We start from the raw sequence: 18503 nt of genomic DNA on the forward strand, positions 1-18503 counted from the left end.
GAACGAGAAGTTCTTGCTGAGAACTAGATTAAGAAGCCTCTTGAAGGACATGGAGAAACATGGAATAGAGAAGATAATTCTGGGAGATTTGGTAGGTAGAAGGACAACAGCTAAACTGTTATTTCCTTGAGCAAAAAAAATGTGTCGTGTATATCTCTGAATCTTTAGTGCTTAGCAGAGTCCCTGACTTGAAATAGTTACTCAAATGATTGTTGACTTTAATTGACACAAATGTGAAGACAATAGTAATAAAGTGTTTATTTGAATGGCTGTTGGGAACCTAACTTGAAAATCTTTTAAGCTAGGAATAGTTTCATCAACTTGGAAATGAGGTTGTCCAGTTTTAATTTTTTAACTTCACCCTTGCCCTAATTTAACCAGACTATTGCTCGCCACATATTTGGCCAAAGAAACCTGTTGGTAATAGGTGAACTTAGATTTCTCCTTGAATGTGGAGTCCCCCTCGAAATCGAAAGAGAGTATGAAGGAGCCACAAAATTCATTAATTAATGCTATCAAAGCTACTGTTATTATTAAAAATTTATTATATGCCAGACACTTGTCCAATTGCCAAACATACATTCTTTTTTTTAAGTATTTATTTATCTGGCTGCACCAGGTCTTAGTTGCAGCACGTGGAATCTGGTTCCCTGGACAGGAATCGAACCTGCGCCCCTGCATTGGGAGCATGAAGTTTTAGCCACTCAACCACCAGGGAAGTCCTACATTGTCTTATTTATCCCTCACAATAATCCCATGTAGTAGGCACTTCTTAGCCCTTCCTCCACATAAGGAAGTATAGGCTCAGAGAGACAAGAAAGTTGGTCAGGGTCATAGAGCTGAAAAGTATTAAAGATTCAGACCTACAGCTTGTCTAAATCCTAAATCAAACTCACAAGCATTATTCTGTACTCTCAGTTGTCATGCCCTGAAAGAGACGTTTGCCTTCAGATCCTGTGCAGAGGTCCTTATTTGTTTTTATAGACGAAGCATTCAGTGTTGTGTTCCCTGCAAGGAAGTGTCCCAATGTAAACAAGATCTGAGCAATCAGTTGAGAGTAGACGAAGTACCAGTACAGCTGCAGGAAGACTTTGGTGGGGGGGGTTGGAGCCTGAGGTGTGCTGGCTGCACTGCTGCAGGATGTGGTCAGCACAGACCACACTTCCATTGACTCTCCCACATGCTCACTCTTCGTCTCTGGACCGGCATTCTCTACTGGAAAAACCAGAGCTTTACACAAACTCTCTCTATATATTACCTTATTTAATCCTGACCACAATTCTGTGGAAATAGATATTATAACTCTGTTTTAAACATGGGGAAATGGAGTCACAGATCCTGGGGGACTGACTACTGAGATCTTCTGACTCCAGACTCAAAGCTCTTAGCCATTCCCTGTTTCTAATCGGTAACCAAGAGAGGAAGGAGGGAGGCTGGTGTGTCTTGTGTGGTGGGGGGAGTGGGCCATGGAGGACCATGGCCCTGACATTGGAGTTGGGAAAGGACATGGGTATCTGATACTGGAAAAGTTGGGGGAAAACTTTTTTTAAAGGCCGTTTGTCAACAAAGAAGCATGCTATAGGTATAACCATACTGAAATGGCACTGGATGGATTTGGAAATATTTCAGGTCCAAAAGATTTTCAGACCCATGTATTTTTACACCATTTTAGAAGATTTTACATTTTAGTCTCTGATTTAATGTATTAGCTTTCTAATCCCCCAAATGTCTATTGGATATTAACCAGAGGGCTGGAGTGTGAAAATTCTTTTCAAATTTGTACTTCAGGTTTTTTTTTTTTCAACATGAGAGGGATTAGGATTTGGTTCATTCAGGATGAAAACATGTTTAAAACTCTCATTGTTCTCAAAGAAAACTTTGAGACAGAAGCCAAGTAGGATACTTTTCAAAACAAACACATCTTGGTAAACAGAGAGAGGTTATAATTAGTGGTGTAATAATAATAAGTAGCTACCATTTACTGAGCACTACCACATGCCAGATGAGTGCTTTATGAGTATTCTCATCTAAGCCCATGAAATAAGTACTGTTATGGAAAGGGTGGAATTGAATGAATAAATAACTGGCGGTAGCAGAGCCAGGATTCCCACTCAAGTCATTGAACTCTGAAGCCACTGGGCTTAATCAAAATGCCCCACAGGGTGGCTGGAACCAGAGATCCTGTGGCTTCCTACCTCCAGGAACCAGGCAGGGAACACAAGGAGTAATCTAGTTGAGGCAGGGCTGCTGGCAGGGCTACAATATGGTCTCTCAAAGAGCAGAGTTAATGCAGAATAAATGACTAGCAGGAGACACTTAGGGTAGGAGAAAGAAAATAGAAACCCAGCAGGTAAAAAAGATGTCCAAAGAAACAGAATCAAACAACCCATTCTATTTAGAAAAGCAAAAACAACAACAAAAACACCCTGTACCCAGATCAGATGACCTTCTCAGAGAGGCCAGCACCACATACACATACCACTTTTTCTGAATTAAATTGGCTTATTGAAGCGGCATGGCGGTATGGGCATACAGGGTGAGACTTTCAAGTTGCCCAGATACCAGGGGTTTTCTGCTTTCCTCTGAGGGTTAATCCAGCAGCAGAGTTGCCTACCAAGAAAGCCTTAGGAATGTTTGTTGTTGCTCTTGGTTTTTTTTGTTACTTTTTTTTTGTTTATTTGTTTATTTTTGGCCGAACTAGGTCTTCATTGCTGCCTGCTGACTTTCTCCAGTTGCAGTGAGTGAGAGCTTCCCATTGCAGCGGCTTCTCTTGTTGCAGAACATGGGCTCTAGAACATGAGGGTTTCAGTAGCTGTGGTGTATGCACTTAGTTGTATGTGGAATCTTCCCAGACCAGGGCTTGAACCTGTGTCTCCTGCTTTGGCAGGCGGATTCTTAAACGCTGGGCCACCAGGGAAGTCCTTGTTTGGTTATTATTGTTTGGAGATGCTGCTGCTGCTAAGTCGTTTCAGTTGTGTCCGACTCTGTGCCACCCCATAGATAGCAGCCCACCAGGCTCTTCTGTCCCTGGGATTCTCCAGGTGAGAGGATATCAAAAAAGCAGGAATGAGCAAATAACCCCGAGAATATATCCTGAACTACCTGAAACAACCAAAAGGAGTTTATCCCTTCTAATTTTTAACTCCCAGCTGAGAGAGTGCAGAGCAAGAAAGACCACGCCTTGTTCCCCTCCCAGAACATGTCTGCAAAGGAGGCCCCCTGGGCTCTTCTCCCTGGAAATCTGTAAATGACAAAATGCAGGCTGCTCCCTGGCACAGGTATGGGGGCTACTGGTCACAGGATTCTGATCATCTTATATTTTAACATTTAACAAATACTCATTCAGCATTATATGCTAGGCTTTGTGCTAAGCACTGGTGAATTTTATTTCTAAGAAGCCAAATTGTGCCTCAAGTCTATTTTAAGCTGTTATATTTATAGAATGAATGAAGTCTGAGCTGAAAAACTTAATCAGTCACATCTCATCCCTCATCCATTGTCACGGTCACAACTCTTCACATTGGTTGGCTCCCTGAGGTTATATCTTCAGCATTACCAGTGACGTCACTCCTGGGGAGAGGGTTTCATAATGTGCCTTGAGATGTTCTGGGCAACCTCACACTGAGCAGCATATTGTGAAGGCCGATTGTGAACACCCAGGGGGTGTTTCATTGCTGCAGAATTGTTAGTGTACTTTTCTCACTATGTATAGAGTTTCAAGGTGCCTGTACATCTGTGAGATTTGTAAATGCTTTAGCAGCCTCTTTAGAGTACAATTCTGCATAGCGTGTTTAATCAGCAGCTGATACAGGCAGGTCAGGCTGTCTAGGGATAAGGAGACATTTGCTAATTGGGTCCTGATGCTGGGAGTAGAAAGCATATGATGAATTTTCCCATGATTTGTATCATGTTTTGGACAGGGAGGAACCATTTTTGATATCAGAAAAGGAAGGGCTTTGGAGATAGTCTTGGGTTTGTAAACTGCTTTCCTATTTACAAGCTTTGTAACCTGGAACAAGTTCATTGGCAATAAAATAGAAATTTTTTGTGAAATATTAAACTGGCAAGTATCCAGCAGTTTATATTCAATAAATACTAGTTTCTTTCTCTCCTAAGCTCATCCTCCACCACCCCCACTTCCCTTATCCCCCCGCCACCCCCACACTCATTCATTTTGGTTCAAAAACAGATTAGATTGATCGGGTAATGGGAAGAACTGGCCAATTCAGCCCAAGTCTGACCTGTTTATCAAGTAGACAGTGTTTTTCCTTTTCTCTGTTGACTCGAGTCTACTTACTCATCAGCTTCTTGTGCTTCCCCTCTTCTAGGAAGCTTTTTCTGAGCAGCCCCCACAAATGACGTTGTCCATCCCTAATATCTTGTCATGTATTACGATTGCTTTCATGCAACTTCTCCTCTCCCTGGTGGTGTCAGTTCTGAGTCCACGTGCACCATGTCATCACTTCTCCCCACAATTTGCTGAAGACAGGGACTGAGTCTTTCTCATTTTCATATCCGCATGTATTCAGCCTGGCATGAGTAAATGCATAGAAAGTAGTTTTTGAATAATAGCAGCCAATCTAAGCCAAACCGTCCATTAGAGATCTGTCTCCCAACAGTGTGAATATGCTTTCTCTTAGCCGCCTGTGGGGTGTTAGCTCTCCAGCTAGGGATCGAGCGTGTGCCCTCTGCAGTGGAAACAGAGTCTTAATCACTGGACCACCCTGAATATGCTTAACAAACTGAACTTACTGAACTGTACACTTAAAAATGGTTAAGGTGGTAAATTTAGTGTTGCATATGAAAAAAAAGCCTTAGCTTAAAAATGAGTTATTTCCATAAACAATACATTTTTACACTTAGCAAAAAAAAAAAAAAAGCAAAACACAAAGCATGCTAAATCTCATTTAAGTTCAAATTTGAAAAAGACTTTAGAAATTAACATTGAGGCTTCCCTCAGCCTCAGCACTATTACATTTTGGGCCAGATATTTTGTTGTTTTGAGGGGCTGTCCCATGCAGTATCACTGGCCTCTATCCATTAGATGCCAGTAGCACCCCCTCACCAGCTGTGACAATCAAAAATGTCTCCAGACACTGTCAGTTGTCCCTTGAAGGTGGGGAGATGGTGAAAAATTGTCCCTGGATGAGAACCACTGAGGTAGACAAAGCCTCTCACTATTGGTGCCTGGTTTCCCAATCCGACAGGGAGACGCTGGACACCTGCTGTGAATCCTTAATGGGCATTTTTGAGGGTTCAGCAGACTTAGCCCCTCAGGCCAGGATGCCTGTCTTTCAGTCACTGGTGGGTGGTGGTTGGCTCCATCTATTATATTAAAAATCCATGTGTGTAACTAGTGCTTCCCAATTACGTTTTAAAGCAAGAATGTACAGAGTGGGTGCTCGATAAATACTTTTTGAGATGCAATTACCTGTTGGCCGCCCACCTGAAGCATCTAAAAATCATACCTAGACAAGTAAACAGATGCTCAGAGAATGTTCTTCATGGCCCTGGCCCTGCAGTGCTATTTCAGAGCCAAACTTCCAAGACGAGACCATTATTGTTACCTTCTAGAGACTGTCTCCGGACACAACTGAGCAACTTCACTTTGACTTTTCACTTTCATGCATTGGAGAAGGAAATGGCAGCCCACTCCAGTATTCTTGCCTAGAGAATCCCAGGGATGGGGGAGCCTGGTGGGCTGCCGTCTATGGGGTCGCACAGAGTCAGACATGACTGAATCAACTTAGCAGCAGCAGCAACAGCATCAGAGACTGTCTCTACCCCTACTATTGCAAATCCTAGCAACTCCTTATATTTGTGATCATTAAGCAGATTGTAAAGTGTTTCCATGCATGTATGTTCGCCTTTGATCCCTACCACAACCTTGTGAGGTAGGCAAGGCAGGAGCAAGTATTCCTATTCAGCAGGTGTAGGGACACTAAGAACAGTTCAGGCCACTCAGCTTGTGAGTGGCAAAGCAATGGCTCAGTGGCTCCTCTGACTCTTAAGTCTAGCATCCATTTCATTCTTCAGCAAGGAATCTAAACCAGCAGAGTCCTAAAGCTCCTTCCACATCTCTGTTCCACAAGAGACAGCAGCCCCACAGGGCGTGTTTTGGAGCCCTGACCTGCCGTCACCCTGAAGTGGCTGTTTGTACAGTCCTGATGGAAAGTGGAGACAGGATGAGAGGCATGGTGAGCTTTCAGGCCTGCTGTGAGGATCAAAGCCTGGCCTCAATGTGCCGACCCCACTTCCATGCTGTTCTCGCAATCCTGAAAATCCTGAGACCCTTCCAACCATTTTGTGTGAGAAGTACAAAGAAGGTTCACCCTGGCTTTGTCTGGACATCACGGAAATGGACAGAACCTCCAAGGTCCAGGAGAAGCCCTGGCTAGATTCCAAGACTAGCATGAGTCAGTAGGAAAGGCCAAAGCCTTTCAGATCTGAGGGTCTGTTGAGCAGTAGAAATCTGTAATTCCATGCCCTAGGACATTCTGTAATGGCTGCAGCATTCTAGCGTGGACAGGCCTGGAAGTGAGTAAGGCCTTAATAGGAATCACATGGGTATTAGCCCGCAGGTGGAAGTCAGCGATTGTTCGTGGCCAGTGTGGATTTTCTCAATTTCAGCAGTTTTTCTAGTGATGACTTGCCCACTGATACACTTGGCCCCTTCTTAATGGAGTGGTTCACTTGGCTTTTCTTTGACAGAACAAGCCAAGCTGGATTTCATTGTCCAGGCATCCTAGAGCCCATTTTTTACTTGAGAAGATCTATGTGATAAGATGGTTATTTCCCTAATTGGGGTCGATGAAAGAGAGGATTGAAACCCCAACCAATCTCCAGTACCTTGGCTCTACCAGACAGCTGGGCATCTTATTCTTGAGTGGCTTTGTAGATGATGAGTAAAACAATGGAGAAAAAAAATTCCTGCTGTAATCAACTTTCTTCCAACCTCTTATCAAGAGAGGTTCATAGTCAAAGGCAAAAAAGCCCTTCCCCTGTTCTCCTTTTTCAAAGCCATTCCAGAAAAGCCTCTCTTGGACAGTGTAAAAGCCCTGCACTTGGACAGTGTAAAAGTTAAGGTATGTGTTGCGTAATTTCTCAGGGAGAGGCAGCTCAGAGTAGGAGGAACCTCTGGGCCAGGAGTCCAAGAACATGGCCTCTCATCCAGGCCTTGCTACCTAATGCAGTATGTGACTTTGATCATGGCTCTTCGCCTCTCTGAGCCTCAGTCTTCACAAAGGTAAATAGGGGTGAGAGTGCCTGACCTGTGCACCCAAGAAAGTAATTGTGAGAATAAAGTAAGGTAATGGGCACGAATCTTTTGTAACTCATCGCTGAAGCTGGTATTGCAATAGAAGGAAAGAATCGGATCTGTGTTCCAGTTTTTTAACAAGCAACTTCTGTGAACCTTTCTCATGATCTATAGGGTGGAGCATGTAAAACCGACAATTTTCAGGGAAAAGCTTGAGGCTATGACGGTGACTGCTAATTTACCCTGTGATTTAGGCAAATAACCACCTCTCTGCATCTTAGTTTCTTCATCTGTAAAACAGGGAAAATAATACCTCCTTCTCCATTTGGAAAAATGAGAATAATGGTTGCCCTAGTTTCTTTCCCTACAAAGTAGAGATGGTAATACTAGCCAGTCTGCTCTCAGCAGTGGAATAAGTGGGTTGCTTTACTCATTTGCCTACAATACACACTTGACATATTTCACAGGTTTTTGAGGTTCCAGATAAACAGGTGTATTAAACTGCTCCATGGAAGTAAGTTGTAGATTGACATCAAACATTATTTATTTGATAAATACTTATAGAGTGTTTATTAATACTTTGTGACATTTCACAGGTAAACAATACAGTTTCTGCTCTCATGGAGCTTACAGTCTAGTGGAGATATATACTAATCAAAAAATTACACTAAAGATTGTATGTAAAAGACATGACTTTTGAGTAAATGCAGTGTCAGTATTCTTTCGGCTCCAGTACATAGCTGTGCTCTAAGTGACATTCCTCTTCCTGTAGCCGTTCCAGAGGCTGCTAAGGAAGAGGAGACATCTGATTCTGATTTTCTAGGCAGTGACTTCCTAGAATCAGGGTGAGACGTTCCTCTCCTTCCCATCCCCCGGTTCTCAGTTTTGGTTAACATAATTCAATTTTTTTTTCACTTTTTATTTTTTTAAATTATACTTTTCACTGTGCTGGGTCTTCGTTGCCGCATGGGCTTTTCTCTGGTGAGGCACGGGCTCTAGGGCACGTGGGCTTCAATAGTTCTGGCATGTGGACTCAGTAGTTGCGGCTCCCGGGCTCTGGAGCACGGGCTTAGAGGCGTGTGGGATCTTCCTGGATCAGAGATCAAACCCACGTCTCCTTCATTGGCAAGTGTATTGTTTTACCACTGAGCCACCAGGGAAGCCCCCCCAAATTTTTTGGCCACGCTGTGAGACATTTGGGATTTTAGTTCCCCAACCAGGGATCACGGAGAAGGCACTGGCGGCCCACTCCAGTACTCTTGCCTGGGAAATCCCATGAACGGAGGAGCCTGGTAGGCTGCAGTCCATGGGGTCGCGAAGAGTCAGACACAACTGAGCGGCTTCACTTTCACTATTCACTTTCACTCACTGGAGAAGGAAATGGCAACCCACTCCGGCATTCTTGCCTGGAGAATCCCAGGGATGGGAGCCTGGTGGGCTGCCGTCTGTGGGGTCACACAGAGTCGGACACGACTGACGTGACTTAGCAGCAACCAGGGATCAAACCCATACCCCCTGCTGTGGAAGCATGGAGTCTTAACCACTGGACAGCCAAGATAGTCTCTATTTTTTCCCCCCACTTTTATCTCTGTCATTTTAATTTGGTGAAAATCAAGATGGTTGATAGGGAGAACTCTTGTCCCAGTGCCAAGCCTTACCATCTGCTATAGCAGCTCCATGGAAGGACACAGTATCCAGGAACCAGCGGAGACAGGAAGTGGTCAGACCCCCAAAAAGGGCTGTTTGTCTTGGACCGCCCACCTTCCACCTGGGATGACGGGGTGGGGCACGTGCTCTGGAAATGTCAGAGCAAAAGCAGGAGAACTGAAGTGCTCACTCATCTCCACTGGGGTATTTTCTAAGACCTCTGAAGTAAAACTTGAACACTCTTGATTACTGAGAAAATGAGATCTTTTCAGTAACATCCACAGCCTTTTACTGGTCCTGAGAAATTCTTGGCTGTTGCCCCACGACCCCTTTCGGCATCTTAAAAACCAAAGTCAGACCCTGTTTTTCTCCCATACTGATTATTTTTCCAAGCCCTTGAGGTAGTTTTATAACCTTCTATTGCTCTCTTCTTGGCTGGCTTTAAAACGCCCTACAGATGACTCTTCTGATAAATTCCTGCCAGGCAAGGAGTTTACTGTTACTTTTCAGCACTATCAGCAACCCCATCTCACGTTCACTGTGGCAGGTGAAGGGTCATTTGACGCTGACCGTCCTAGGATGCTACCAGGAGGCCCTTTAGTCTCTGCTGACCCAGCATTCATGCACAGCACACATGGGAGATGAGTTGAGAAGGGGGTTGAGAGGTAGCTTCTCATTCCAAGCCTCAAACTTAAAAAAAGGAAAAGCCTTTAAGAACTGGGGGCACCCAGGATTTCATTTTTCTCTATCTCTTGGCCTGATGTTTAGAGCACAAATTTAAACATGAGGGATTGTTTTTTCTTTTAGCTTCATTTCTCTACGTAGCCCTGTTCTGTTGGGATGGCTTAACACTAGGAGAAAAGAGGCCTGTTTGAGTCAGAAATGTGCCATCTTTGCATTTCAATCTAGCTGTGGCCCTAGGCTCTCCAGTTTGGTATTTCAGTCTCACGGCTTGTAGCTGCTCCTAGGCTCCTCCTGGCCCCTCCCCTGTCTCGTTACTCATCTCAAGGAGCAGTTCTTCAGTTTGAAAAGGGGCAGCATATTCTACATCCCAAAAGAATGAAATATTACTGCTTTCAGGATGGGAATATTCTCTTCCTCTTTGACTAAAATAACCTGGATGCACAGTCTGGAAATAAAAATTGAATTTTGGTTTAGAAGTGAAAGCTTTCAGGACTGGATTGAGGCTGAGCTGTGATTGAGATCTAAAAGTCAGTTTTTAAAATTTGAGCATAAAATCCCATAGTCTGCATCTCGATCAGTCCAGAACTGGTTCCAGACCACTAAAGAGAGATGGTAGGAATTCAGAACAGTCAAATCCAACTGGCCTCCGGTACTCCAGCTCTGCATTTTGACTTGGATCCATTTAGTGTCTACTTCTTCCCTCAGGCCCTCATTGGTGCAGCTGGGTGGGGCACGAAGAGGAAAAGGGAGATTTCGAAGCACCCGACCCTTGGACCCTGACCCCTGGAATCTTAAGATATGGACAGAGGAGAGCTTAGAAAGAAACGTCCCAGGAGCTGCCCCCACACTCCTGTTCCTCCCCTGCCTACACACACATCGCAGCAGCCAACATTCAGTCCCTGGGGCCAGCCTCACCTGCCGGGAGCAGACCAGCCCCTTATACACAGAACCGATGTGGATTAGTGGAAAGAACCCTTGGATTAAGCATCAGGAGACTGACTTCTAGATCCAATTTTACCCATCAGTAGCTGTGGAATTTGGAGAAAGCCACTTAACCCCGCTGTGTCTCTTGGTTTGTGAAATAGAAACATCTGCCCTTTCTCCTCCTGAATTCTGTGAAGTTGTTGTGAGAAGCACGTGAAACAATGGAGGGGAATGACCTTTGGAAGAATATATAGCTTTGCACATATTGCGTCCCAACAAACCACTTCTAAACTACAAGAGCTGTATTTTTAGGGTTTCATGCTCCTCACCAAGGGTGGGGCTATTGTGTCTGGGGTAGAGGCCAGCCTCCAGGAGTGCTGTCCGTACTCGTGGGTCTTGGAAACCCCCAGACACAGGGTATAACCACAGTCTGTCCAAAGATATTACCCTTCAGCTCATTTTTAAAGCTGTCTAACTGCCCATTTCACAGCTCTTCCTTTTCCAGCCAGCCTTAAGTGAGGCATTTGTCGCCACCCTGGTTAGACTATGCCTGGCCCAGTCGGAGCGCCCTGGAAGTTCAAGTTGCACTACCATTTATTACTGTGTAGACTTAGGCAATTCACTTTCCTCTGTAAAATGGGAGAAATGGTATCTGACTCCATTGGCTTGTCCTGATGCTTACGTGACGCATGTAGAATACCCGACCAGTTCCTGACCGCCGTGTTCATTGTCTGGCGCTCTTTCCCCTGCTAAGGAGAGTTATTGCTAGATATGTCTGCCCGGAGGGGATTTGTGCATCCCAAAGGCATTTTGCCTCAAATCAAAGGTGAGAGCACCTCCGCCGTGCTGGGGTCTGAGATCAAAGGTGAGAGCGCCTCCGCCGTGCTGGGGTCTGACTCCGTTGTCTCACCACTACTCTCAATGCCTTTCACAGGGAACATCATCGGCTCTGGAATCTTTGTCTCGCCCAAAGGTGTGCTAGAGAATGCCGGCTCTGTGGGCCTGGCTCTCATCATCTGGATTGTGACAGGTGTTATCACAGCTGTGGGAGCCCTGTGCTATGCTGAGCTCGGGGTCACCATCCCCAAATCTGGAGGTGACTACTCCTATGTCAAGGACATCTTTGGAGGCCTGGCTGGGTAAGAGAATAGTGGGGGGACTAAGTGGTCTGGGAAGCCAAGGCCAGGGCTGTCCAGTGTGCTGAGGAGGGTGCAAGCTTGGGGTTCTTCCACCTCATGGTTGCCAGTTCAGCCTGTGTTCCCTTGATCCCGTTCACAGTGGCAGAGGAACCAGGCTGTAGTTTTAATCTCTGTTTAGGGTTTTTGTTTGTCCTGTTTTGCTGTACCTTGTGGCTTGTGGGATCTCAGTTCCCAGACCAGGGATCGAACCTGGGCCCTTGGCAGTGAAAGTGTGGAGTCCTAACCACTGAACCATCAGGGAATCCCCTTAATCTCTATTGACCTTAGAGAGCAAGATTCTATGAGTGAGAACAAGTAGAACTAAATGACACCTCTGATTGGAGATGCCCAGGGAAAGCACATCACAAAAACAAAGCCCTTTTATCCTGAAAAATAAGTGAGTGGTGTCCCTGGTTTTCTCAGCCCCCATAGCCCAGATACTGAAGAGCTCAATTCTAACCAAGGAGCCCAAGGGTATGGAGGACACTTCTCCTTCAAACTCCACTCAGTGCACCCCCTTAACATGCATTTAACTGGCCACACCGTTAGCGTGCCCTGACTGTGAAGATTCTGGGGTTGCGGATTTTCTTTTCCACCAGTGGCTTCTGGGGGCCAGAGTGGTAGAGAAGAGATGATGAAACAATGGCAGGAGGAGGGAAGGAACTAAGACGTGGGTTGGAACTAGCTGAAATAGTGCTTCATTGTTAAACCAATTTACTATCGGTAGGGAGAGCTAGGTGTCTCGTTCAGGCGGGGGCTGGGCTCCTCAGCATCCCTTTAGCCCACCTGCCTCTCTCAACACTGCTCAATGACTTGCCCAGACTTCCCCTGATGGCTTCTGAATCCCTGCCATGCCTGGTGGTGGGGCCGGGGGTCTTAATTCCTATCTTGGCTCAAGTTCCATCTGGTTCCCCCGCAGGTTCCTGAGGCTGTGGATCGCGGTGCTGGTGATCTACCCCACCAACCAGGCCGTCATCGCCCTCACCTTTTCCAACTACGTGCTTCAGCCGCTTTTCCCCACCTGCTTCCCCCCAGAGTCTGGCCTTCGCCTCCTCGCTGCCCTCTGCTTACGTAAGTACCATCTGGGCCTCGCTCAGGACAGTGTCTTCCTCATGATCCGGTTCTCCATTCTCTCCCTCTTTCTTTCCTCTCCTTTTAATTAGTAATTTTTTTTCCTCTCCTCCTTTTATTTATATATTTATTTATTTTCCTCTGCTCCTTTTATTTTTATGCCTTGTTACTTTTCAATGTCCAACATGCCTGCTGTAGGCAAATGGATTCCACACATAATTGTGTTATGCTAAGTTGCTTCAGTCGTGTCCAACTTTTTATAAGCCCCACCAGGCTCCTCTGTCCATCAGACTCTCCAGGCAAGAATACTGGAGTGGATGGCCATGCCCTCCTCCAGGGGATCTTCCCGACCCAAGGGTCAAGCCCGTGTTTCTTATGTCTCCTGCATTGGCAGGTGGGTTCTTCACCACTGGCACCACCTGGGAAGCCCTCCATATATGATTATTTGGTTTTTAAAAAAAGAAGAAACTTAAGTAGCTGTTCAGAAGAACTATAATTTTCACTGGCAGGGTTTACTTATATATGAAGCACTTTCATATGTGTTATCTGATCCAAGCCTCACAACAAATCCATAAGGTAAGCTGGGCTAGTGTTACATTTTCCTTGAGCAGGAAAGGAAGTGGAGCCAGGCAAGTGAATTAGCCAAGATCGTTCCTTCTCTTTCCAGCACACGCACCATGCTGGAGGCCCCCTGCTGCTCGTGGGAAGACTTTTCTGGCCTCTCCATCTCTGCCTCCACCTGCCAGCTCACATCTTAAACCTCTCTGTGAGGAGAGTGTAAAGGTGTGAGTTGGGAGAAAACAAATGCCACATCTATGGTCTCTACCTTTCATGAATTTTCTGACTAGGTAGAAAAGTCATAGGCAGATTCCATGATTGGAATTCAATTGCAGCAAAAAATCTGAGAAAGGGAAAAGGTCGCTATGAGCTGCAGTAGGTTAGAGAGGCTTTTTTTTTCTGCTGTGCTATGCAGTATGCAGAACTTTCCCAACCAGCGATTGAACCCATGACCCCTCCACTGGAAATGCAGAGTCTTAACCACTGGACCACCAGGGAAGTTTCTTAGAGAGGTTTTATAGAGAAGCTTGGCAATCTGTATTTCTAGAAGTCTCAGCACTTAATCTCTGATCATCAGGGATCTCAATGGATTGGGATATATTATATCTTTTAACCAAAAATACCTGATTTCTAAAGTAAATATTTGGACTATCTCAGAGGTTCCTTTTCTAGAATCAGCTTTGTCCCTGCCTCCCCACACCTTCCAGCACACATCACTTAGCTCAGGGCATTGACCACCCTGGTCACACTCTTTCCCAGGGCTTGACACTTCCTTCTGTCCTGCTGGTGGGAAGGGGAAGGAGGGGGTCACTCACCACCCTGGGGCTGGGGTGGGACCTGAGTGGTGATCTTCTTGGTGGGTGTGCCCACTTTGGCAGTGGTGTTCAGCCCTGGAATAGACTCCACATCTAGGCGACTGTTATTGTGAAGTCAGCATACTTGTTCGGAGCATATTCCTTGTGCTTGTGAGTTTGGAGGCAGAGGGATGTGGGATCCAAAACCATGCCGCCTGAGCCTGCATCTCCACACCACTTTCTAACTGCAGCCAGTGCTCGACCAGGTCACCAGCTGCCTCCTGTGAGATGGGGGTGCAATCACACGTGTGCTGTAGGTTGCTGTGACAAGGACTGCCTGAGACAAGAGCGTTCTTCCCACAGTGTGGGGCACCTGGTGGTCCTGTTTAGTCACTGAGGGTAGTCACAAGCATAGTCATTTGGTCCTTGCTTGCTGGCTGGATCTGGAGCTGCGGGAGGTAAGAGGAGGGGGAAGCTGGTGTGGGAATGTGGGAACAGTGGCTGTTTCTGCCATCAGACAGGTTAGTGGGGGTGGGAGGGGGATCACAGAGTGCTGGCCACTGCTGTGTCAGCGTCTTGTACACACAGACATGGCTTCCTTTTTCCTGCTGATACTGCTTAAGTGTCTCAGACTAGAGGCCACCCTTACCCTTCATCTAGAAGTCAAGAACCCTGAGACTGTTCAGTCTGTTCCCTCAGAGAGAACCTGGGCCGCAGAGCAGAGTTCCTCAGGCAGGCAGACCCCACTGCTTTTTTTGCATTCCCCAAATGCACTAAGGCTAGGTGGGTGACTCTTTGCACAAAGGCACTCTAGAGTTTTGGAAAAGATCGGGTGAGAAATGATGGAAGGAATGACCAGAGGTGGAAAGGTGGAAAGACTCTGCTGTAACTGGCTTGCGTGCTCAGAGCCTGGAGGGAGTGATGGGGGGAGGAGAGGGAGAGAGAAGAAACTGCAGATTTGGCTCAAGCTTATGCAACTGCAACTGCCACTTTGAGTTACTCTATTATTTAGGTCAAAGCTGATTATTCACTGCTAAGTCAGCAGAATATCCCTAGCCACCAGGCAGTAAAAAAAGAAAATCTTTTATATTTTAATTAAATGAAAAGCCTTTCTCCCTTCTCCAGAGCAAGCATATCAGTGGGAGGAGGGAGTTAGGGGAATGGGAGGGATTAAAACTTGGTTTTGGTACCTTCCTTTTGTGATTTCCTTGGTTATTTTTCTCTCTTGCCTTCCTTCCTTCCCTCTTTTCTTTGCTTCTTATTTTATAAGTAAATGACCATATTCTCTAAGTAAAAGAGTCAGTATGTAAAGACAGTTGACCAGGAAAGCCTCCTCTTGTCTTTACCCCTCTCCTCTGCCCAAAAGCCCTGGTAACAGTGGACAGGCATCCTTATAATTCTAGGTAAAATGCATCTCTCAGCACTCACATGTGAGTGTACAGACATACATTTTGACAGGTTACTTCTGCAGCTTGTGTTTTTCTTCGTTTAGCCACATTCGGTGGCTACTACCTGAGTCCCTAGTTATAAACAAAGTGGTCCTAGTGACACAGAAGGAATGTGTTCTAAGGTACCCCATTTGTACATCCGCCTCCCTAACTGTGGTTTTTCCTTCAGGATTTGTTTGTCCCCTCTCTCTTGGGGACTGGGCCACCTTTCACTCAGGCAGCTCCTGACCTCTTTCCTCTCTTTTGGGGCTGGGGTTACATGCAGCATCTGAATTGGAATCTTTTCTTCTCATTCAAGTCCCCCTCTTCCTGAATGGCCTTGTACAAAAGAAGCTCCTTCTCCTTTTTCCCCCTGAGGAGAAAAGCGTACCTTGCATGCATTTCACAAGCAAAAAAAAAAAAACCAAAAAACTTCTTATCTTGTTTTCTGTCTGTCTACTGTGATTCCTAAGAAGCTAGTTTTCCAGGGCTTCAGATTTCTCATCCTTCTTTCTTGAGTGATTTGAAAGGTTAAGGCCTTTTCACTGTAGGTATTACTTTTAACTCTGAATTGCTTTGCGATTCCTCTTCAGAAAGTTTCCAGATGTTTTGATAGATACTTGTGTGTGTTGTTTTGAAAATCTCTTGCAAATTAATCCCTTGACATGAGAAGACTCAACAGTCCTTCCTAACTTCTAAATCCCTTATTCTCAGTTCGTTTTCCTTTGAGGTTTCATATTCTCCAGCCCAAAACGTCTTATCCCCATGCACTATACACATCACCTCTGTTAACTGGACAGGGTTGCCTTCTTGCCCTTCTCTGTTCCCCAAAGGTTATGAGTGTCTCATCAGCCTTAGGAGTGTTGGGAAGGAAGAAATTTTCCTCTACCCTTCCAGGTTCTTCTGGCTAGTCTAAGAATTAAATTGACATGCGTACTGCATGCTAATTTGCTTCGGTCGTGTCCGACTCTTTGCTACTCCAAGGACTGTAGCCCTCCAGGCTCCTCTGTCCATGGGATTCTTCAAGCAAGAATACTGGAGTGGATTGCCATGCCCTCTTCCAGAGGATCTTCCTGAGCCAGGGACCAAACCCATGTCTCTTACATCTCCTGCATGAGCAGGTGGGTTCTTTACCACTAGTGTCACCTGCTGCTGCTGCTGCTGCTAAGTCACTTCAGTCGTGTCCGACTCTAATTCTGTTAATCACTTTTGAGGTTTTGTTTTTCTACCTGTAAACTGGGCTAGATCCTGAATTCTTCTAGTTTCCTCAAATATTTGGCTACAACTCCCCAAGTAAGGTTTTCAATTTTTCTGTCATTACTGACAGAAAAATCAGGCTCCCCCGTCCCTGGGATTCTCCAGGCAAGAACACTGGAGTGGGTTGCCATTTCCTTCTCCAATGCATGAAAGTGAAAAGTGAAAGGGAAGTCTCTCAGTCGTATCTGACTCTTTGTGACCTCATGGACTGCAGCCTACCAGGCTCCTCCATCCATGGGATTTTCCAGGCAAGAGTACTGGAGTGGGGTGCCATCGCCTTCTCTGAAGCCCAAATTGACATGAGACAGATTAAAAAGAAAAAAAATCAAACGAAAGTTTACTAACATGTATACTTAGAAGAGACACAGAAAAATTGAGTATACGCCCAAATGGCCAAAACCCTCACCTTAAATACCATCTTCAGCTAAAGACAAAAGAGAATGTTGGTACAGAAGTTTAGGACTTCTAAGGGAGGAAGGTAATTGACATGAAAATGAAAAGTAAACGTTTGCTGGGGGTTATGGAGACAATGGAACAGAAAGTGGACTCTAATTTCCCCCTCACCCAGCCTATATTTTATAGGATCCTGTTCCAGGAACAGTCCTCTATCTAAATTGTTTTTAAGCATTTGCAGGGAAGGGCAGAATTTCTTCCTGGGTCTTGTGGGCCTTGATCACTTTGCAGCTTGAACTAATCTGCATGCCAGAGACATTTTAGGGTGGCATATCCTGGTGTCCCCTACAGTCTTGCCTTTGAAACTTTCTCTAAAATTTTCACAGTCCAGAGTTGATAGACTGCTTTATATCTCATTGAACCAATCTCTTAATCCTAACAATAGGTCAGTTCAGTTACTAATGTCAGGAGGCAGCGATATAGGTGGGCACTGAAAGTTAGGCCTACAGAGTATAAGCAACCAGGTATTTAATAAGAGGCATTTCTATGGAGACAAAGAAGAAAAGAGATTGATGGCTGGAGCAAATTATAAACCCAGTGTCTGAATCCTGAGAGTCACCAGCTGAGACTTCTAGAGGTTAGGCTCTAAGCATCTTTTGCAGGTTGAAGTGTCTCTGGTGATGTCATCTGGTATTCAGGTAAACTTCCTGAATGACTTGCAAAGCAACAGATACAAAGACTATCTAAATGTGAGCTCTCTTAAGTGTATATCAGGCTGTTCAGTCCCAGTTCATTATCTTCAAGAAAACGACAGCTTTAGTTCTCAGTGATTTCAAGTCAGAAATGACAGAAAAATTGAAAACCTTACTTGGGGAGTTGTAGCCAAATATTTGAGGAAACTAGAAGAATTCAGGATCTAGTCCAGTTTACAGGTAGAAAAACAAAACCTCAAAAGTGATTAACAGAATTAGATTCTAATATCCATAAGTATGTATTATAGTTTCTATTGAACATACGTTTTTTTCTCTCTCTAAAATCACCTTCATCTTTACCAAAGATAGCCAAATTAAGACTAACTTGTTTGTAAAACAAATTTAGTTTTATTAAACTTTGCCTGTGATTATTTACATAAGTCTAGGCTTTTAAAAACATGCTTTGCTGGAACTTTTTCATAAGGAATCACCAGATTGAACTTCTAAATGCCTCTCAGGACCAGGAAGCCACACTGAACATGACATCAGTTCAGTTCAGTTCAGTCGCTCAGTCGTGTCCGACTCTTTGCGACCCCATGAATCGCAGCACGCCAGGCCTC

The 18503-nt window shown here is 45.1% G+C and overlaps 1 protein-coding gene and 1 non-coding gene across 2 annotated transcripts in view; one reads left to right on the forward strand and one right to left on the reverse strand.

Annotated features, from left to right (window-relative positions):
* SLC7A8 (solute carrier family 7 member 8) overlaps window positions 1-18503 on the forward strand; it is a 52652-nt gene that overhangs the window by 3792 nt on the left and 30357 nt on the right. Inside the window, exons 3-4 of the mRNA XM_069597726.1 lie at window positions 11448-11652; window positions 12611-12762. Of these exons, the coding sequence (XP_069453827.1) occupies window positions 11448-11652; window positions 12611-12762 (357 nt within the window). The remainder of the gene's footprint in view (window positions 1-11447; window positions 11653-12610; window positions 12763-18503) is intronic.
* Window positions 647-718, reverse strand: TRNAW-CCA (transfer RNA tryptophan (anticodon CCA)). The gene has a single exon. It is a non-coding gene; the product is annotated as a tRNA-Trp (tRNA).

This window comes from Ovis canadensis, chromosome 7 (assembly GCF_042477335.2).
Source record: "Ovis canadensis isolate MfBH-ARS-UI-01 breed Bighorn chromosome 7, ARS-UI_OviCan_v2, whole genome shotgun sequence".
Taxonomy (NCBI): domain Eukaryota; kingdom Metazoa; phylum Chordata; class Mammalia; order Artiodactyla; family Bovidae; genus Ovis; species Ovis canadensis.